This window comes from Harpegnathos saltator, unplaced genomic scaffold (genome assembly GCF_003227715.2).
Source record: "Harpegnathos saltator strain DR-91 unplaced genomic scaffold, Hsal_v8.6 scaffold657, whole genome shotgun sequence".
Lineage (NCBI taxonomy): Eukaryota > Metazoa > Arthropoda > Insecta > Hymenoptera > Formicidae > Harpegnathos > Harpegnathos saltator.
This window is the reverse complement of record NW_020230490.1, coordinates 96419-117904: the sequence shown is the minus strand read 5'-3', so window position 1 is coordinate 117904 and position 21486 is coordinate 96419. Positions and strand designations below refer to the sequence as shown.

General features: G+C 49.9%; 1 protein-coding gene across 3 annotated transcripts in view; it reads right to left on the bottom strand.

Moving 5' to 3' along the window:
• Positions 1-12125: 12125 nt before the first annotated feature.
• LOC105182798 (uncharacterized) overlaps positions 12126-21486 on the bottom strand; it is a 28678-nt gene continuing 19317 nt past the window's right edge. For all 3 annotated transcript variants that reach the window (XM_025304902.1, XM_025304903.1, XM_011140493.3), the window contains 2 exons: positions 19400-19592; positions 12126-18415 (listed from right to left, as the gene is read on the bottom strand). In XM_025304902.1, the coding sequence (XP_025160687.1) occupies positions 18090-18415; positions 19400-19592 (519 nt within the window). In that variant the 3' untranslated portion in view covers positions 12126-18089. The remainder of the gene's footprint in view (positions 18416-19399; positions 19593-21486) is intronic.

Here is a 21486-nt window from a genome sequence, read left to right as displayed (position 1 = left end):
TCGAAGTATAAGCACCGTCTCTCTCGCGTCTCTTGCTTTCCCGTCTTTATCATTAATCTCTAGACGTCGAACTGCGGCGATCGTGCGTCTCCGTCTCCGTTTTATCTCGATGAACCGCCTCTCCGTGCAAAAGCTTTTTCTAAGCGCGCAATTTTTCGCCTCTTGCAGGCCTCAAACTCACGGATTCATCGTTTTGGCTTCGAAGACGGAAAAAATGGCAGATCGCAACGGAGCTGTCGAACGATTCGTGGACATCTCGACGGTTGTGTACGTGCATGCGTATGTAAGTGAAAGAAAGACGTCAGTTCGATGAATTGTGGAAAATTGTATCTAAAATACATAAAATGTGTATATACAATATACAATATAGAAGTGAAGACCTTCATACACACGAGAATGTAAAGATTTCGAGTAGCAAAGAGTAGCAAGTAATCGGTACAAAGAAGTAACGAATTCAGGAGAAAGGACAAGTCCTAAGATACAAGTAATTCTCGTATTAGAGTTTTCAACTTGAATCAAGTCCTAGAATGCGTGAGATTTTAGATAAATCGAAATATCGCACCTACCGACGTAATTCAATCTACGAGCGTATTTTTTTCGAAGGCTAATGTTAGCGAGAAATCATTCGGACACGCGCGGAAAATGTGTAAACACTTGGGAATGTGTTTTCAAAATATTGTACAGATAATTTGTAGACGTTCTATACGGGAGCGGGATCAACCGTACACGCGTACTACTACCAGTGTTGTCACTTTGAATGTCGCGCGACCTTCGGTAGGTCGTGTTTACTTGAGCGCGCGCTGTACCGCATAATAATCGTGACCGCGGTAGAGTAATGACGTCGGAACGAAATTCTCCGTCGTTTTCGACGGATTTTTAATTTAAGCGAAGTTGCTAACAATGCGCGCGAACAGACGTGCCGCGGTCGTCGTGCCGGACACATCACGAGTAGTAATAGCCACAGATCTAAAAGGTATCCATCATTTCCCGTGTTTCGCAGATTTAAAGAAGGAATACGATCAAAGTATCTCCTTTTATCATTAACTTGCATATACCGGGAGTGTACCTCTCTAGTGCTAATTAGAAAAACTACAATTTTTGTTTCAGATCTCTGACGAAATTTATAGCCGTATCGCCGAGGAAAATGTGCACGTCAAAAGATGCGGATGCTGACGCGAGTGTGGATGTGGATATGCTGAAGCCGTACCGGAGGATCCGGTTCGGGCCAAGCTGAGCCGGCTCGAAGGTGAGTTCTCAGACTTTCTATCTTTTTGCTTTGAACCCTTTGCTGTCGAAAGCAGAAGCACTCGGTCGCTCGACCGAGAAGGAGTGAAATTGCGACTGCAAAGGGTGGTTAATCCGTTCGCATCTGTATGTGCACTTGCTGGTTAAATCGAATTCCTGAATCTCTAATCAAATCGTTTTCTCTTTCTGTTGCAGAACTCACAGCTGAATGTGGCCGGGGCTCTGATCTTCTGTGGTTCGGTGAGTGAAAAAATGAACTTAACGTGTAACTGGTTTGATGGTATTTTTACGAAAATTTACTTAAATAGTGGACTTTTACGAAAGTTAATTTAAATCAATGCGATTTACACTGCACGTTGACTTTTGCATGCTGGTTTTTTATATATAATGTATTAATATTTGCGTGTTGTTTAAAACACACTCATATCGCTCAAAGCAATTAGAGAATCACGCGACTTTATCGCCACCGATTTAGCAAAGATTTTAAATATTTGGACATTTGTGAGATATAAAGCGTGAGTGAGATATTCTGAATTAATATCTAATTTCATCTTTACTAAACATATTTATACACACACACATACACGTACAAACCTAACGTTTCAATTTTTTTTTATTTTCCATTCGTGTCGTAAGATTGACTCGACAAGGCTAAATAAATGTACTTATTTATTCAGTGTGATTTCTAATTGCTCGAGCGATATATATATATATACAAAACGTATCGAAATATTACGCCACCTCTCGCCGAGCTCGGGATCATTTCGCCCGAGCTGATGCAGACTCGGCGATTGTCGCGATTATTAATTCGGATTTGCTGGACGCGTATTTGCGTCGCGATTGCATTTGCACAAATTAAACCGAGAGTCTTGTGTTAATTTCAACATCGCGGAAATACACTTTACCTACAAATACTGCGAAACAATTTCTCTTGCTCTTGCGGGGATACGGTAACTATCGCCCGCGACAACACAACGACCGGAAATGTAAACAAAGTTTTTATTCATTCACGCGTAACGGACGCGCGCGTAAGAATACGAGTGCGTCGAAACGAAAAGCGATTCTACCGAAGTTTTTAACGTTAATAAAACAATCGACGCGGGAATCCGAACAGTCGCGATGATATTTCGTTTTTAGTGCTCAGTCACTTTTGCGTTTGTTGCGATTATTATCTTCCCCGCGTCGCCTCGATCCTTCCCAGGTCGCGTTAATCGAAGCCGCGATAAATCAACACTCTTTACACCGACGCCGCCGTTAATTCGTTAAACGGCGTTGAATCGTGAATATAAATCGCGTCGCAGTATTACTGCGGCAAAGTGCACTAATAATAAAGTGCAATCAACGTGGGACAACGCGGGACGGAGGGTGGACGCGTGGGATTCAGAATGCAACGGCTAGTCCTGGTAGACGACCCGACTCGACATCGCTCGAACTCAACGAAACGGTGAGCGCTGAACTTCAAACAGTCACCAAGTGTTTTGTTATTTCATGCATGCGTAATATAGGAAATCGCATTGATCGCGAAAGTAAGGTCAGTTCCGCCGGTCAAAGTCGCGGACAATCGAGTCAGCCTCGATATTTGACATTGAAAGCGCGACTAATTGCGCTACTACGACATATTTCACGGTAACAACGATAAAGTTCGAAACGCGAATGCGCGGCGTCTTTTACGCCGGGACAAAATCATTTTCCACTCGAGAGAACTGATCTTACACACACTTTCGAACCATTTGTACGATACATGACACTTATGATACGCAATGATTTATGATATATATCTGATGATTATGATTTATGATATTTCCGGTGATTATCACTCATGATACTTCTGATGACTATGATTTATGATATTTCCGATGACTACATGATTTATTATGTCGCTTTTCTCATGATTATGATTTACGATATTTCACACGTGATGCTTGTGACCATTGCAATTTATGATATCCGAGATATATATATATATATATATATCGGAGCTTTTGACAATTGTCACTTGATATCTATAAAAACGACACACAGCTGACATTTTTTATTACCGAAAATAAGAGGTGGGAGGGGGGATATGATTACGAAAGGAAAAGAAAAATATTTTTTCTCGAACGAAATGAGACGTGCGATAATTAGGATTCTTCGCGACACTCGTCGTCAGATTCTACAACCTTGAACAGAACCACGCTGTGCGTCGCGCGTATTGTCTCTCTCTCTCTCTCTCTCTCTACACTTTTGATTCTCCCTACGAAAGATTCTTTCACACAGATTACGTGTGCTTTAAAATTACGCTGCGTGTTAAACGTTGAACATTGAACAGGTTATTTCCGTGATATCCGTCCATCCATCCATCAGTTTTCGCGCTCGCGAGTTCTCCCCCCTCCTCGACGTTTGTTCGCGCGCGACGCCAATCGATCGCGAGATATTCCGCGCTCTCGTGATTCATTTTATCGCGCGAGGTCTCTCGCCGGGACGCTTTCCACCATTAACACGACAAGACGACACGTCCACGAATCGTTCACGAAAGTGAATGACGACGGGGACGGCGCGTCGATGGAACTTTATCGATCCCGAAAATTTGCCGGCGCTCGCGTAGCGCGCGGAAGATAGTCCCCTATCAGTCGCGCTTCCTAAAAGTCAGCGTTTTCCAAAAGCCGATCTTCCTCCCTCCTCCCGCCCCGCCGCTCCCGGCCAGGAAACACTCTCGGAGTCGAAATCGCGCTCTCGGTCGAATCGAGAACGGCGCACGAGTACCGCGGCAAATGTTTTCGCAAATTACTTCACGAGCGACCCTGAGAGGCGGCGCGAGCCGCTCGCAAACGTCAACCGTCTCGGCCGGGGGGGATGAGGAGGACACGAAAATGTCGCGCAAGACACAAGACGCCGCGCGATCGTCTCCTCGCTTCGTAGGCGGCGGCCGCGGCTTTTGGAAATCGCTACCTTGAGCGATCGATCGCGGAACACGAACACCGGTCGTTAATTACCGCTTAATCGTTAGTGTAATTAATCGTTATGGTGTCGGGGCGTTGGTACAAGTACGATACACTCACGGAAAGAGACAAGAAAACTGCCGGCCGCGACTCCGCGGCCAGGCTGTGTCGCGTCGTCGCGTCTTTTCCTTCGCTTCTCCTTCTTCCTCCACTCTCTCGCTTTCTTCTTTTCCTCCTCCTCCTCCTCCTCCTCCTTTTCTCCCTCGCGTTTACTTCTTAGGATACAGGTACAGACATATTATACATATATATATATATATAACGTCGATTTGTGAAATCGCCTAATCGCTAGGCTATGGTCCGCAATATATTCGTCAGCGCGCGGGATACCGGGTGAAATACCGTATTTCGGTCGGCACGCGGCGTATCCGGCGCGGTCAGCGTTCTCTAAACCTAAGGTCCTAAACATAGGTAATTCGCGCGCACAGGACGTCCCGTGCATCCGCGATCGTCCGCCTGTGTGTGGCCGCGCTCTTATCTCAGATCTCGTCAAAGGCGAGATAACTCGGTCGTAGGGCGGGTCGTGGCCGCGCGACGGCGACGGCGACGGCGACGGTGTAATCGTGCACGTAATTGCCGACGAGCGCGACATAAACGGGAGATAACTCTGGCGACTTTGGTCGAGCTGTTGCGAAGCTCTGCTCCGAAAATATCGCTAATGATGTTCGTAGGGACGATATACTGTTCTTCGCTGAGATCGGAAGAGTCACCTCGCGATCGACGAGCGCGTCGATTCCGCGTGCGACCTTCCGGGTCGAATCGCTCGGCGAAGCGTCGCGTGATAATTATTGTCCGAGATGAAAAGCCGTGTGTGCGGATGAACGACGTCGGAGATGCAGAGGCCGGCCCGCTGCGTGGCAAATTGTTCGCAATTTGTTTCGCCGTCGTATCTTGACGACGCGCGGCTCTGTGACTGCCGGGATGTGTTTAGCGTGTTCCGCTGGAGGAGTCGAGACAGAAGGGATACACACCGGTGGGGGCGGGACGCTCCGATATGCAATTGTCCGCGTCGCGCGTCCTCGTTAAAAGCGTGCGTTTCTAGATGGACGGAAAATTATCGTTTTTTTACGATTACCTTATCAAGTCCCACCACCTCGTTTCCCGAGCGTGTCGTTTTCCGCATCTGACGGTCTCTCTCCCTCCCTCCCTCCCCCTACCCACCCCCCTCTCTCACTCTCTCTTTCTCTCTGTCTCTCTGTCATTTGAGTTATCTCGTGCGTTCCAATTAATCGCGGACGATAAGCGCCACAGCGGACAATGATTTCTCATTCAGGTAAATGTCACTCGTTTCACAGCCGAGCGCGCGACCAACGCGTCTCGTTTTCACTCTACAACACTCAAGCGCACTGAAATGATCCTCCTTGCGACAGGTAGGAAAATTTCATCGGAATTTTTCGAGTAATACACACACACACACACACACACACACACACACACACACACACACACACACACACACACGGATTCGTAAAAATTGGGCCGCCAAAATACCGTGTAACAAAAAGTCCCGCGCTTGCTCCCATTCGAGACGCATTTCGACGGCCGACAAAAGTCCTTCATACGTGACCGCGCTGTGAGGGAAAAGGGTTGCCGAGAGAAACAGCCGGGTAGAGTGTAGCGAGCATTTACGATCTGCGAAGAAACACTGAGAAACGGACATGGCCGAATGGGTATGCTTCTCGGCATGATCGTGTTATCCCGGACATTATCCCCTCGTGTGCTCCGGAACTTCCTGTTTATAATTTACGAGCTGATCGCCCGTATCACTCCCGGCGTTCTCCTCCCGATGGAATCCTCGTGTTTCTTGCTGGCGAAACACACCAGCCGAGGATCCGCCTCGCGCTAGGAAAACGATCTCGGACAATTTAGCCGCGCAGAACGTGCTGACGCGTCGCGTCGGTAGCACCCTTGTAGCTATTACGCGAGATGATTACACGAGACGAGAGAGGCGTGTCGAGAACAGAATATGGCAGGCGAGCGTCGCTCGACGATGTATCGCTGATTCGCAAACGCTCGTTCTCGTTAACGATACACCGACGTGCCAACCGCGAGTGAGATAGACGTTCAACGAACGTCTTTTCTTTTTTTTTTTTATTTTTCTTCTTGGCGGATACGTTGACCGAATTAATCACTCGATTCGTTAACGTACGTTCTACTTGCGTGTGGGACACTCGCAAAGTCCCGCGCACACGAACTCGGTCGTGTTCTGCCCGCTCATCGATTCGCCAAGGAAACGTCTCAAGGTTGTCAAGCGTTTCGCAAGTAGTCCAGCGAGGTGCGAGGTGTTGGCCTCGATTCTCGCTGGGACCGCTCGAAACCATCTCGCAGACATCTCGTGTGACACACGCGTGAGTGCGTTAGCGAATTAATCTCGCGGCGATGTCAATTGATTTTGGCTACTTTGTCCTGCGACACATTAGCCGAGACCGTCGCATGAAAGTCACATATTCCGGGAGCAGCAGAGCGCCGTCGGCTTGGGATCAGCCGGGTGTCGCGTGCATTATACATCTGTCGTCGGAATCCGAACAAGAGAGCGAGCGAAGCACGCGTTTACCGAATGTTCGTCGCTCGGTCTTTGAATCGCTTCCTCGCAATCATATATGCTCTTTAATTATCTCCTTTATCGTCGTGCTAGTCCGCACTCGAGACACCACCTAACTCGTAAACTCGTCTACGCTACGTCGCTGTTGCTTCACGGTGTATCGCGCGAGTCTCTCTCTCTCTCTCTCTCTCTCTCTCTCTCTCTCCCTCTCTCTCTCCCTCCCTCTCCCCCCCCTCTCTCTCTCTCTCTCTCTACTCTCTCTCTCGACGACCGAGCCGAGTCGACATCGACAAACACCCAACAGCCACTGAGAATTACAGAGGGTCGCGTAAAATCTCGGGTTTATGCGCCTCCGACTATTCATATTCGCGCGCGCGAATATTATCCCTTCACACGCCGTCACTTGTGTCTCTCCTTCAAGTAATAGCGGCTTAGTTATCAAGGTATCAGCAATTCGGCGAGAGAACGCGCTCTCTCGTCTCTCTTCACTCTCTCTCTCTCTCTCTCTCTCTCTCGCTCTCGCTCTCGCTCTCTCTTCCTCCCTCTCTCGACGAAATAATGGCGTTAAATGTTAAGCCAGGCTTAGCTAACGTCGGCGTGTCCGAGCTTAATGCCGTCAACGATTAATAACGCGACAACAGCTGGCGCAGCTGCAACGACGCGACGCTGTCGGGGCATTTCCGATCGGAGATCAGCCCGATAGCCGAGACCGGAGCTCGGAAACACCGCCCGGCGACACCGTCCGTCCGATCCGGCAGTGTAAATGAACGCGCCGTGCTCTCCCCCGTAAATCCGCGCTTTCTCAGAGTCCGCGACTCGCCCGACAAATGACCCGGCCCTGGTCTTTTCTCTTCTCTTTCGCGCGCGTGCGCCCGCGTGCCGTACTGTCCGATTGACTTCGCGACACGGAAATTTCGTCACGTGTCGAATTACCACGTGCCTGCGCCGCGATCAACCCACGTGGAAGTTTAAATTGGATGTTGTGCAGAGAGGCACCGCGCGGCCGGGGCACAGCCGGGGTTACGGGGTTACGGGTTGCTCGTCGCGCTCGTGAATTTTCTCCGGTGCGTTATAGTACTCGTTATAGCGCGAACGTCGCTGCACTTGCGACGCGAGGTCGCGCGAACGAGTCGTTACGTGCAGCGAGGAGGATAGTATGCGCAGAGCGAGCAAGAAGCGGAGGACTCGCGCGGGTCGAGGAACAAAAGGCTGCTTACGCAGTCGTACGTACACGCAGCTCCGCTTCGTGAAACTTTGAGGGCAAATAACGAGAGCCCGCTCGCCGCCGTCGAGGTCGGCAATCGAGAAAACAGCGATCCTCTGGCACGTGATTTTTCCTCGGACCGCGAGCTCGCCGTTTCTCGTTTCTCTTCGTCGCGGCGAATTCGCGAATCGTGCCTTGCGCGCACCGCGTATAAACGCGACGCGATTCGCGAGCCTCGAATTGTTATCAGATAACGTAACACGAAACGTAGGACGCGTGAATTGCGAATTCTCTCGCGTGGCCGTATCGGCCGTGTGTGCTGCGATTCGTACTATAAAAATAAATATCGCGTGCTTCGCCGTCGTGCGCGCGGGGCTTCGGATTAATAAGGTGTACACGCTACCCGATTCACTCACCGTCTCCTAATACGCGACGATATCTCGATGGCAACGGTAATCGATAGTCTCAGGCGATATGTTGCTCTTGCTCTCTCGTTGCTTCGCCCAGAGAGAGCGAGAGAGAGAGAGAGAGAGAGATGAGAGGGAAAGGGTAAGGCGTTGTACGCCCTAAATCGACAATGGAGTTCGTTAACGAGCTATCGTGTGTCAATCGTAAATTGCTGATGCGCTACACGTAAGCACGTATATTACGTCGCTAATGGTAGCAGCAGTAATAGTAGTAGGAATAATAGTAATAGGAATAATAGTAATAGGACACGAGGATCGAAATCGGTATAATTTCACGAGCTGAGTTCAGAGTCCGTCGTGTCGTACACGCACTTACGGTGAGACGTGCGGCCGCCGCTAATTACAATTTTCGAGAATAAACCGTCGAGACAGCGAAGGTCGGATGGGGGATCCATTTCGCGTGTTCCATCTTGTCGTATAGGAAGAGCGAACTCGTCGAGATCGCATCGGTCTCGATGATTCTCATCTTTCATCCCGTCGCCATATATATATATATATATAGAGAGAGAGAGGATTCACCATTATGCGGGCGGAGCGAGAAAAGCTTTAGGAGGATCGAGAAATTCGTAATTGGACTTATAAACCGGAAGAATCGAATCGAGAGCTACGCGCGCTCGACTACGAAATAAACGATCCACCGTTGCGGATTTTATTACGCCACCGTAAAATCCCGAGCAAAATAAGCCTCCGTGAGAATACGAGGTCGTGTAGCCGCGATTCGCTAGGTTTTCTCTATGTTTGGAGGACATCGCTGCGTGTGTGTGTGTGTGTGTGTGTGTGTGTGTGTGTGTGTGTGTGTGTGTGTGCTTGTTTGTGTGCGAAAAGTTAATTAGCGTTGCTAGTATTCTGCTGACGCTTTAATTTTGAAATCGTCGAGCAAACAATACAATATATTTATTTACCGAGTAAGCTCTCATTGGCGTCTTTGTATTTTCGTACCGTGCTGGTAACGGTAAATAAAGGGCGGCGACTGTTCGTTTTCTTGCACATAGGGAAAGGTCACTGACTAAGGGATTAAGGTCGGCGTACGATCGGACGCGATTTCGCGCACAACGCGCAACGTCGCTCGGTCGTGTGCGTGAGATTGTCGCGTTTGCACTTTTCAAGGGGGAAAGAGCAAGAGAGCTAACGAGACGAGAGCGAGGAGCGAACGTAGGACGAAAAAAACTCAGCCCCTCGTGTCTTTCGTATTCTCGTATCTTTCGTAATATCCGAGAGACAGACGTATCTTTTATCACTGCGTATAAAACCGCAAAGAATATCCGAGGTATTCTTATATTATACACACCCGGGTCACATCTTCGACGCGATGTCTCTCGCGTCTGAAATGAATGTTTATGCGGCGACTTTTTCAAATTTTCATCCGGCCCGGTTCTCAAGTAACTTTTCTTTTCTTTCTTAACGTCGCACTGCACATCTCTCTGCGTCCGACGGGAATAATCTCGTCGTCGGGCAAAAAGGGGCGAGAAGTAAGACGATCGTCTCAATCAGTGAGCGAACAAGCTCATCGTGGAAATAAATAAATTAATATTACACACGTGAGCGAAACAACAACTGCACAGATCTAATAAATAATCATTTGACACCTGAACGTTCCATGTCGGTGAATAATTATTCAAACTGTCGCCGTCAGCAGTACGCTCTCAATTACGTTCCAGCGCGTACCCTCTCTCTCTCTCTCTCTCTCTACGGCTTTTAATTTTAATTAATAATATATAAAATTCGAAATAAGGACAGTTTAGTTTAAAATAAATATGGATACGCGTATCGGCTGATCTATGAAGAAAACGGTCACGATTGTCCAAAATTCAGCCACCGTCAGCAATCGGTATAACGAGCTTGAGGGACGGGCGCGACGTTGCGCTCGCCGGTCGCGGATGAATCTCCGAGATCTCCGCGCGATCCCGACTAGAAATTTTGATCCGAAATTTTGTTCACCTAACATTGATAAGGACCTAATAGAGTGAACGAAAGGTAATCCTAAGTAAGTCAGTCCTTATAATATCCTAACAAGTGAGTAAGGAAGACCTTTATAAATTATAATGATTGAGTCCACATTAGGACCTTAATGTACCAACCAGTGTATAATATAATATGGTTCAATTAATCAGGTCCTTGTCGGGATCTTATTCATTGTACCTGATATGATTTGCATTATCAAGTTTTAACAAAAGAATTTTTGGGTGTCATTTCCAAATATAAAGATGTTTGCATTGAAAAAACACTTCAGATCATTTGAATATATTTGTAAAATGCTATAGAAACTATCCTCTTTTTAGCAGTCAATAAAAAAAAAATTGTAAAATTAACGCGACATGCAACTTTTCTCTTTAACACTACTTTATGTCTTGTCACCTTGTGATACTTTATGATCTTATGATATTCATTTTATGTTTCTCTTCCGAAACATTTTACAAGTATGCTCAAGCGATCTAAAATATTATTTCATGCAAGTATCCTTTTATTTGACACGTTAAAATGACACGAAGGAATTCTCAGCGTGTCATTTCTTATTTCTAATGTCATCATTCAATATGGCCGTGGCGAGTAATCAGGAGCCATAATTTGAAAAAAAGAAAAACGTAATAAGGATTCCATAAGGTAACTCAATAAGGGCCTGACTATGAATCCTTACTAAGATCCTGATATCCACGCTGCGTTACATGACTTACTAGGACCCGATAGCATTACTTTATTGGGACCTGGTGTCCAAATGAGGTTAACCTGATCAGGACCATGGGATAAATTTCTAGTCGGGATCGTGATATATAATTACGATATCGTTACGATTACGACTACGAGCTAAGGGTTCCCACATCGGGAGCCGGTAAAGCTGGTCCGCTGCGTGGCTAGTGGCACGGGGGGGGAAGGGTAGGGGAGGGGAAACAGAGACTTCTCGACACGCGCTCGCTATTGATAACGCAGACATCGATCGCAAGCGCCACTCGAATATTCGCTTGTTCCGCCGGCGGTGCTCGCGACGGAACAGACGAATAAAGCACACGCGGCACCATCGATTCCTCCTCTCATCAGGCAGGCAGGCAGGCAGGTAGGCAGACAGGCAGGCAGGCAGGCAGGCAGGCAGGCAGGCAGGCCCTCGCGAGCAGGAGAATCCGCGGCGCGATATTGCGCGTCGCCGGTGCGCATCACGCTATTATGAACGCTGCGCGTCACGCGAGATTGCGCTCGTATTAAATTATTAACGCCTTAAACCCGCGGCGGGGCTATCAGCGCGATGCCGTGACCGCGTCTCGTAGTCTCTCGCTAACTCCCAAGAGTTAAGTCACATCGTATAACGCCAACTCCGAAGTTCTCGCGAACCCCTCGACGTCAGACCCGACTGCGTCATCGCGCGTCGTCGCACCGCAGAGACGCGTTTTCGTTTTCCTTTTAACATCCGTCGGCGAGGACGTTCCTTTGACGAAGGAGTCCTTCCGCTGTGTCCTTCCGTGATTACGTTGATTAGCTGATGCATAAGGGCGTAAGGGCGCTTCTTTGCCTTGCGAAACGCGCAAAAAAGTGGGTCGAGGCGGCGCTTCTTTCTCCTCGGTTTACGGCGAACTAGTAGTTGACTCGCGCGTTTCCGCTAGCGTGTTTCTAATCGCTAATGTCTCTTTTGACACGCATCGACGGGGAAACACGGTCGGCGCTCCGTGAGTTGAGTTCATAATAGTCGCGGAAGTTGGGCACGCGAGAGCGCGGCCAGCCACGAGCGGGAAATGGTACTCGGCGAGTTTCGCGTCAAAGATTACAAACGACCGTCCGCTGTGTGAATGTCAGTGGCTGTGGACAAGGACGATCGACAAATTGGCCCCGAATTCCCCGTTGTTGTCTCCTCCGTGCGTGTGTGCGAGCGAGCGAGCGCGCGCGCACGGCGACGCGAACAATGTGATATTCTGTCTCTTTGAGGTGATCGATCGAGCCTCGATCGGCCGACTTTCGGTAGTCGTCTCGAATGTACATATCTGGTCGTGTAACAGCGATCACACGTCTCGTCCGAAAGTTGGCCGTTCTCCGGCCGGCAACCAACGTCGGCCAACGTCGGAGGGAGCTTTTTTTGCCACGGCCACGATAATTCGTCTTCCTCGCGTGGAGCGTGGAGAGCGACGTTATTCGCTCGTTTATTCGCGGGAGGACGTTATCGAAAATAGCCTTGGCTCTCGGGAATTTCCCGCGATGCCGTGCTGCCGCGATACACGGCACGAAAAACGGCTGAATCGTATCTCTTGGCGGTGTAACGGAGATACAGCGGCATTTAACGAATTGCGAGCGCCGCGCGAAATACGCGTCGCTTCTTCGCCGCGCGCGACGACGACCGGGACGAGTTTCATCTCTCGCCGCGAAGCTGGAAATTCCCGCGAGCGTTCGCCGAGGAGTTCGCCGCGTGGCCGAATTTTCCCGCAACTGCTCGCCGCAAGCATCCGGTTCGCCTTCGCCTTCGCCTTCGCCTCCGCGAAGCGGAGTTGTGTATCGGCCGACAATAATCATTTTCGTTCGCCGTAGTTTAATCCGGACAGAATGCGCCCACGAATTCCGCGTCGCCGTTTCGCCGTGATGGAAAACAGCGAGGAGGCGCTTCGAGTTGTTGGGAAAAATTTTCCTTTGCGCGGGAGCGCAACGCTGCTCAAGCTCTTCCTCCGCCCCTCCCTCTGTCTCCCTCTCTTCTTCCTCTTTTTCATCCTCCGCTCCCCCCACATCCCCCCTTCCTTCTCTCTCTTTTCCTCGCGGTTTTAACACAAACTCCCGTCCGCGAATCAGCCAACGTTTCCGATAGGTCGCACAGCTTACCCAGGCCAGATGCTTGCGTTTGCGTTAATTAGCGGTTTGTTGTTCGCTCGACGACGCGAAAGTATGTAATAATTTGCCGTGGCCGCGTAACTGGGGATTTAATTACCGCGGAAGAACGTCGCCATTAAAGATTCAAGCGGACCTTCGTGTATCACGCGAAGAACGACGAATATAATTAACTCGAACGTCTTTAAAGAGAGAAAGGGCAGTCTTTCGCGCAGTTGTCGCGCTTTTAATACTTACTTACTTACTTACTTACTTACGAGAAACAAAATCATTGGAGTTACGTTACGGGAAAGAAGGGACATTCGGACGCCGCGCCGTGTTTCTTAGCGCGACTCCCCCCGCGCGATTTGTCTTACGGTAAATCCGCAACATCGAGCGAACGCAGCGACCCAGGAGGGATCGGTTGCCACCCCCTGAGTGGCAGTATCCCGCGAACGTTTTTTTATGAATTATTCGAGAGAGAGAGAGAGAGAGAGAGAGAACCCTTAAAGCTGTGGTCGATGATAGCGCACGTGGGGTATACGGAATCAAAGCTGAAGGCAAGAGAGGGCCGAGGAGGGGAAACATAGACGGCGGTAAAGAGGGATCGGATTTAGAATAACGTCGTATCGCGCAACGGGAGGCCGAAGCACGCACGTCCCGCGCACGTACGTAGAGAATTGTAAAGTGAAGCGTCAAATGAATGCGTGCAGTTGCGAGAATTTCAGCGGGCACGTATCGCGGCGAGCCGTGCCGGTGTAAGCTCGTTGAATAGGCACACCTTAGCGCGCACCTTCGGCAGTAATTTAGCTAATTGAAGTGGGCAACGTCGGCGGAGGCGCGACGCCGGAGTATTCGCGCAGGACGCGAAAGAATAATTAATAACCGCGCTGTTTCACGCGGGACGCGCCGCGCTGTGTCGCGCACTTTGCGCGAATCATAGATATTAGCGGTCAAATTAAAAGGACGATAAATGGACAGAGAGAGAGAGAGAGAGAGAGAGTGGAGGGAAGAAGAAGAAGAAGCAACACAGCGGCAGCGGTATGATTCGCCTCCACTGATCCCAAAGCCAAAGCGCGCGTTTAATTACAGAAAATCAAATCGCTCCCCGAATTATGCGACTCGCAATCAAAGCTAACAGCGCGACCTCGTCAGGCTTGTCGTCGTGACCGGAAAAGACGCGCAATCCCGCGATAGCTTCGCACATACACACTTTCCCATGCACACGTGCGTTACGTCAGCGGTCCGAGATTTCACGTCGCTCATGCGGACTGTCACTCGCACACGCGCTCACGGAGTCTCTAATGGAGGTCGCGCACAGCTCACCTGGCCTGGCCTGCACAGGCGTGTTCCATTCCCGCTGGAAAATGACTCGTTTTCGCAAGCGAGCGTGCACCCACTTCCGATCCTTTTGCGGACGTTGAAGTTCGACGCGCGGCTCGATTCTCGCTTTCTCCGACGCGACGACGGGGACGTCGGCTGTCGGAGTTTTCGGGATCTCGTTAAGAAATTAATTGCTTGTCGCACACGGGGCGACCTTTCGTGGGGTGACGACTACTCGATTAGATTCTCTTGGTTGTTCTTCCCGGGGGTGTCGCGTCATATCTGCCTTCATGTTTCGTCGCTGATATCGGGACTCTTTAATTCTGGCAATCGGCGTGGCCGATGGTGCGAACCACTTATCTTTCTGTTTGTGTGTCTCTCTCTCTCTCTCTCTCTCTCTCTCTCTATTCCATGACCTTCTACACATATTTCACGTCGCGTATACGCCGCGTCGTTTAACCTTGCCGACGAGGAAAGTCGCCGCGCACTCTTCGCGTTTTGCGACTCACTCTCGTATTATGCATGTGCCGTGAAACGACACGTAACGTATCGCTAAAAGCGCGCATGGAAAATTGAACGTGTTCGTGCATCATCCCCAGCTGCGGCGCGTGTGCGGAATCATCGCGTATTTTTATGAAAAATACATCGATATCAGATATCTCTCGCGGATATGTACCGTGTACCGATTTTTCAATTCTTACGTGAGCGAGAAATTTATCGGATGAAAAAAAAGTATTTGAAATTTGCGATTGGAACTGAGAGACCGGAGGGAAATTAAAATTCGAATGGAAATTAAACATAAGTTGTGTTATGTTTAATTTCCATTCGAATTTTAATTTCCCTCCGGTCTCTCGGTTCCAATCGCAAATTTCAAACACTTTTTTATCCCGATCCTGATAAATTTCCCGCTCACGTAGGTGAGCTCATAAGCTCTCATTGCTTACAAACACGTGATACGACACAGGAGATTGTCATTCGGACTGTTTGGCCGACACGCTCGCGTGCACTTGGCGCGCATCCTCGACTGCCGACAGATTAAAGGGTTTTCTGCTGTTTGGCGTGCAGCTCAGCGGCGATTCGAGTTAATTGTTGAGTCGTCGTCGGGTCGTATACCTCGATAATCATCGTCCTTGATCCACGATTTATGGCGGATTCTCTTTATTAGAAGCGGAATCTTTCCGGCCGCGCTGTAATTCTCCGCGCTGGGATCGCATCGATTCTATCTTACACATGCTGATACGCCTCCGACCTAAATCCGATGATCAGAGATAGCTTCAATTCTCCTTTAATGGCTGCTGCCGAATCAATAAAGAAAAATTGAAGGAGGAGCTTCATATATAGGTGCCCTCCTGCCCCACCGGTTTGCGTTCGTTGTTAGAACAACTGACCCGCCTTGAGGTACTTTGGGAAGGAAGCTCGCCGTGAATTTCCAGCGAGTATTCTCGCTCTTGCGATGAATATAACACATTCGAATTATACCCCGAATAGATGGTTCTCTATTTCCTGACGAACGCACACACATACACATACACATAACACACACACACACACACACACAGAGAGAGAGAGAGAGAGAGAGGGGGAGAGCTCCTCGAATAATTATGGAAGTTATGTCTTGAACGGGGCGGACGAGTAAATTTGAAAATTTCAGTATGCATCGCGACATTTTACCAACACTAACCGACCGTATCGCCGCAACGCGGTGGTCCTCATAGGGCGTACGCCCTGAAATGTCGGGCGTGTCGTTAGAAGAAAAATTTACGAGTATTAATTATTCGGCATGATCTCGCGGCTTTAGAGCGACGAGCGCGACTTAATAATACGGATCACCGTGCGTTCGATCCGAAATGTTCCCATCTTTCGCCGTAAGATCAAAATCTTGGTGTTTGTGTATCGGCGCGCGCGTGCGTGCGTGCGTGAGTGCCGAAAAATGTCCCCCTCGCCTCTTACATTTACCTCGACGTTTAAGAAAAACTTTACTTACCCGACGTATAAGTGTCGTAGCCCCCCGTAGCTTCTCCGCGCTGGAACGTTCACCAGCGCGATCACGAAACCTTGCTCGCGCGCGCGCGCGCGGAATATCGTATCGTCAGATACGAAAAGATCGAGGAGAGCCGCTGTGTGTTTTAGCGACTGTTAGAACGAACGACCGCAACAGGCGGCCGACTTCTGCCGGTATTTGCCTCGTCTATCCGGGAATTCTGCACGGGATATCCCCGTCGAGATAGCCGAGCGTGCGGCGGAAGGATATCCGTGTCGATTGCTGCCTTGTTGCTCTACGTGGAGAGATTTTGTTTCGGAAAATTGAAACGCATGCCAGGAGAAATCCTGGCCGCCCGCCGCGGCAGATGTAAACGCGCGCAGCCTGCGGTTAGCCGTTCGGCTTCGTTATACACTCGGCTTCCGGAACGGAAATTCGCGCGCTTGTTGTCGCTCGCGTTTACACGAGCCCGGGGAACGTAACTGTTTACGATCAATCGCGACCCGTCGAGCGAAACGATAAAAATCGATTCGATCTCCTAGCTCTCCGTCTATAATGGCCTCACTTAAGCGCGATAACGAGCTCGCTCGCGGCAATCTGCACGAGCCGATTGCCCCGCGCACTTCGCCTTTCACCCCGCGAACGTTTCGCTTTACGACCTTTTCGCGCGTGAGAGGGGATACGCGCTCGGACTGCTCGTGGCCTATATTTACGCTTTACGGTAATCGCAAAAATTGCACCCTCGCCGAACGAACGTCGGGCGAATTAAGGGCGTTTTTATCACCTCCCCGTCCATCCGGCATTTATACGAACCATGAGAGGTGTTGTTTCGCCTCGCTCGAAGAATCACGATCGAGTCGCGGGGAATCGTCAACTCGACGGGTCCGCCGGTTAGCCGCGCCAAGTACAATAGAAAAGTACGGTGACGGCTCGTGAAATGATCGACGAGCACGAGAGCGAGCCGAAACGCGCGTCTCACTCGGAAACCGTTTTCACCGTCTCGACGCGAAATCGCGCTCGCACGCGACCAGCGAAATCAAATTCAATTCCTCGTCGGGCAGCGGAAAGTACCGTCGATAATTGGCGACTCGGAGCGCGCGCGCGCGCGCGTGTACGCCTCGTCGCGACGAGATATCGGGCCGTCCAGGAAGTCCGCCGACGAGACACGCGACGTCGAGAATCGCGGCCGGAAAAGCTCTCTTGGTTACAAAGTGGTACACGCACGTGCGCCAGCTCTCCATTCGAAGCGGAGTCGCCTGTCTCACGAAGCGGTCGATACCTGCCTTCTTCTCTCTCCAGCGACAGTCGCCCCGTCGACACGCGACGGTAGCCGCTGTAGCAGCAGCAATAGCAGCAGCAGCAGCAGCAGCAGCAGCAGCAGCAGCAGTAGTAGTAGTAGTAGTAGTAGTAGTAGTAGTCACCGTCACTCATCCCCGAAGACTCCGAACTCCGGCGTAAGACGTTTGAATGGAAGTCTGGAGACGACCGTCTGCGGGCGTCGTCGCCAGGTCGCTCCGGGTACGCACCGAGACAATCGATACCGAGCCGTCGTCAATCGGCGCGGCAGTTCGCCTTACAGAACGTGCAGGTTCTCGCAACTCTTGGACTTGCTGTCGCGCGCCCACACCTTGTCGAGGAGATTGCGTACCTTCAGACTGGTGCTGGTCCGGCTGCCGCGGTACTTCTTAGGCGAATTGTTCTCCGAACACGAGCCGAGCGGCGACTTGCTGCGGTTCTTCCGCGACCGCTTCCGGAACACGTCCCTGGTTCTTTCGGGGTTCTCGAGCTTCAGGCGGATCTGCGTGAGCAGACCGACCAGCAGCTCGTCGACGTTGTGATTGATGCCGACGGACGTCTCGATGAATTTGCAGTCGTAAGACGTCGCCATCGACTTGCCCTCTGCAAACGGAGAGACGGGGGTGGCATCGATTAGCCCTTTGCGCGACTCTCAGAACGAGTCGTAGCCGTTCAGAATTTCGTGTCAACTCCGAAAAATGCTTCCTGGGTTTCAGATTCTTTACTTGCTTCACTGGATTTTGGCTAGTTCTTAGGTTAGGTTTAGATTGGAAATTCGCGAGGCACCGCAACGGCGTTCCCTTTCTGCTTTCGAGCTTTCTGAGCACATTTAGAGTGCCGAGAGTTGAACAAAGCTCGAAGTGACATCGCGCGCGCGCGCGCGCGCCTTGACGCGGAAAATCTCGCACGATTAAATCCGACCGACGACGCCAAAACAGACGCGGTTTGACTTTAATCAGGTAAATTGAGAGCGCGGCAAGTCACGAAGAGAAGCTTCGGTCCCCCCCCCCCCTCGCCCCCCGACGAACGATTTGGGCCCCATGTCGTTGAAACAGTTATATAGAGACAAAGAGGAGGAGAGGTGGCAAATACAAAAGCCCTGGCGCGGATGTAAATTACTACGCGAACGCGCGCAGCGCGGTACGAAGCGCGAGACGCGAGAGCGACGGATGCGGGGCAGAAAAACGCAATTACGCGAGGGATGCAATTAATCTAGTCACGTTTAAGAGTACAGAAACGGCGCGCCCGCTCGGCGGTAATAAAATAGCTTTCGCCTACTCCGTCGCCCCCGAGATCCCCGTCAAGGCTCGCGCCGGGCGGGGGTGAGACGAAGGACGAGCGAGATGCTGTGCGTTGGTTTACGCGCACGTTCGCGTTATCTACGATCGTCCTATATCGTCACGTTCCGCGCTTAAATGCCAGCCCGACGGCGACGGATGAGCGCTTCCGAAGCGCTATCCTGCAAACGATCCTAAAATTGTCGCGGGGGTGAGCGCTCCCCGGCGCTTCTCGAGTCACGCGACGTCATTTATATCGGAACTCGGACCGCGGACGGGAAAGGGAGAGAAGCGTGTGTTACGGTTTTACCTTCGGTCGACACCAGTCGGCTGCGAACCAGGTCGATCTTGTTCCCCACGAGAATGACCGCCCTCGCGGACACGTGGTCGCTGCGCCACAAGGACTGGAGAACCTCCTCGGCGGCGCGCACCGATGCCCGATCGGTCGTGGAATAGACGACGCAATACGCGTGCGGCTCGTACGACGCGATGCAATTTTCCGGCTGCAAGCATTAATCATGACGGACACATTAACACTGACGAGCCACAATGGAGTTTGGCAGTCCCTATTTCCAATTCATGAGGCATAAATGATTTGCTTGTTGCGCACGAAACGCAGCCGTTTCTTGTATCAATAATCATCTAGGTAATTTCTAGGGAGAGAGAGAGAGAGAGAGAGAGAGAGAGAGAGAGAGAGAGAAATCCCTGGCCTCTCGAAGTGAAATATTAAATAACAGGCTCGGGGCGACGGTAGAATTGGAATTTTTGGCGTGATATTACGAGAAAACTGGCGAGTTTAATTTATGGAGATTGTACGAATAATTTTAATCGAGATCGTTTCTATTACATGTATTTTTACGCGTAATTGCTTCTTTTTTTCGGCGAAGTAATCGCGCGGACTTGTTTTACATGAAGAATCTCTTCATCGTATTTTTATTCCGCCAGAGACCGACGAGTATTATATTTAGTTGAAACCCGAATTTTATCGATCTCTTCGCCGTTACCCTTCTCGCCGGTGTCGGGCGAGAGCGATGTGGACTGATAGATTGCGCTCGCGTGGACTCGTCGTATTTTTCTTTATGAACAAAGAAGGCAGACACAAAAACAGTCCGATCGCGCTTCTGTTACGTGGCGTTGTAAAAATACGAAAACTTGGAGCAAGTTAATCCGCACGCTCGCACAATCCTCTCCTGTCCTATGGATCCAACGAAGGCTACCATTCCATTGTGTCCCGCGCTTAATCTTTCCGCTCTACAAGTAGCTTATGAAAGAATATTCTTGATTTCTTTTCAACTCTACGAAGACGGAGCTATTTTTTTCTTCGGCTAGATGCGTCGCGTCGGCCAGAAGCGCATCTTTTACATGAATATCGTAGAGAGAAAAACTCCTCTTCTCTCTCTCTCTCTCTCTCTCTCTCTCTTTCTCTCCTTCTCTCCTTATGGAAGTATGTTATAAAAGCGAACTTAAGAAGAGCGCTCGCGCGCTATTGTGCCGCGTTTGCTGGTATAACTCGTACAAAAGAAGCATATACAGCCGGCTTATCGCGTTTACGGTTATGGCGAACGATTACGCGCAAAGTACGGAATAAAAATGGAACATTGCGTCGGGAGACACACAAAGTTGTTGAGCAGAAAGCGTCGCGATTGTAATTGAGAAAATTACAGCGCGTTTCCGCTCAAATTCGGCATTCTTATACCGAAGCCGTTAGCGCGTTGATATATAGGGGTGAGCAAGCGAGTCGAGGGCGAGGGCTTTCTTTTTATAGAGCGTATAAAATTCAGGTGTTGTAGCGTACATGTATATGAAATAAAACACAAACGCTATTCCGATGCGAGATCGCTAGAACGAAAAAAATAAAAGAATAACCTTGCGTTATTCATTGCGTGGGTGCTTGGTGGTAACTCGACATCCGAAAGCTTGACAGGTCGATTTCGCCGCGTTCGATGCACGCCAGCGATATTAATACTTTCCGCAATTTTGTGATTACTACCATGCACCGTTGTTATGCACTACGTAGGAAAATATTAATTTTCGCGTGTCATTCAATTGTCAACGGAACGCCCATCGCGCCGAAAAATCGACTCTCATAATCTCGATGATGGGATTTTCTTCCCTTTCTTTTGCTTTTTGCAAGCGAAGTAGTATGCTCTTCGCTGTTTGAGAGGGGAGAGAGAGAGAGAGAGAGCATTTGTACCGGCGCATAGCAATCGGCGTAGTTTAAATTAGACACCCGCGAGTGTCGATGCTGTCGCGATCGTTGCTCGTAGGAAAAACCCCGGGGATTCGAAGAGAGAGAGAGAGAGAGAGAGAGAGAGAGCGACTTCTCCTCTTGAATTGCTTTTCTTTTCAAAGTACAATCGAATTTCACGGTAGTGCCGCTTATCGTCCAATTCGTGC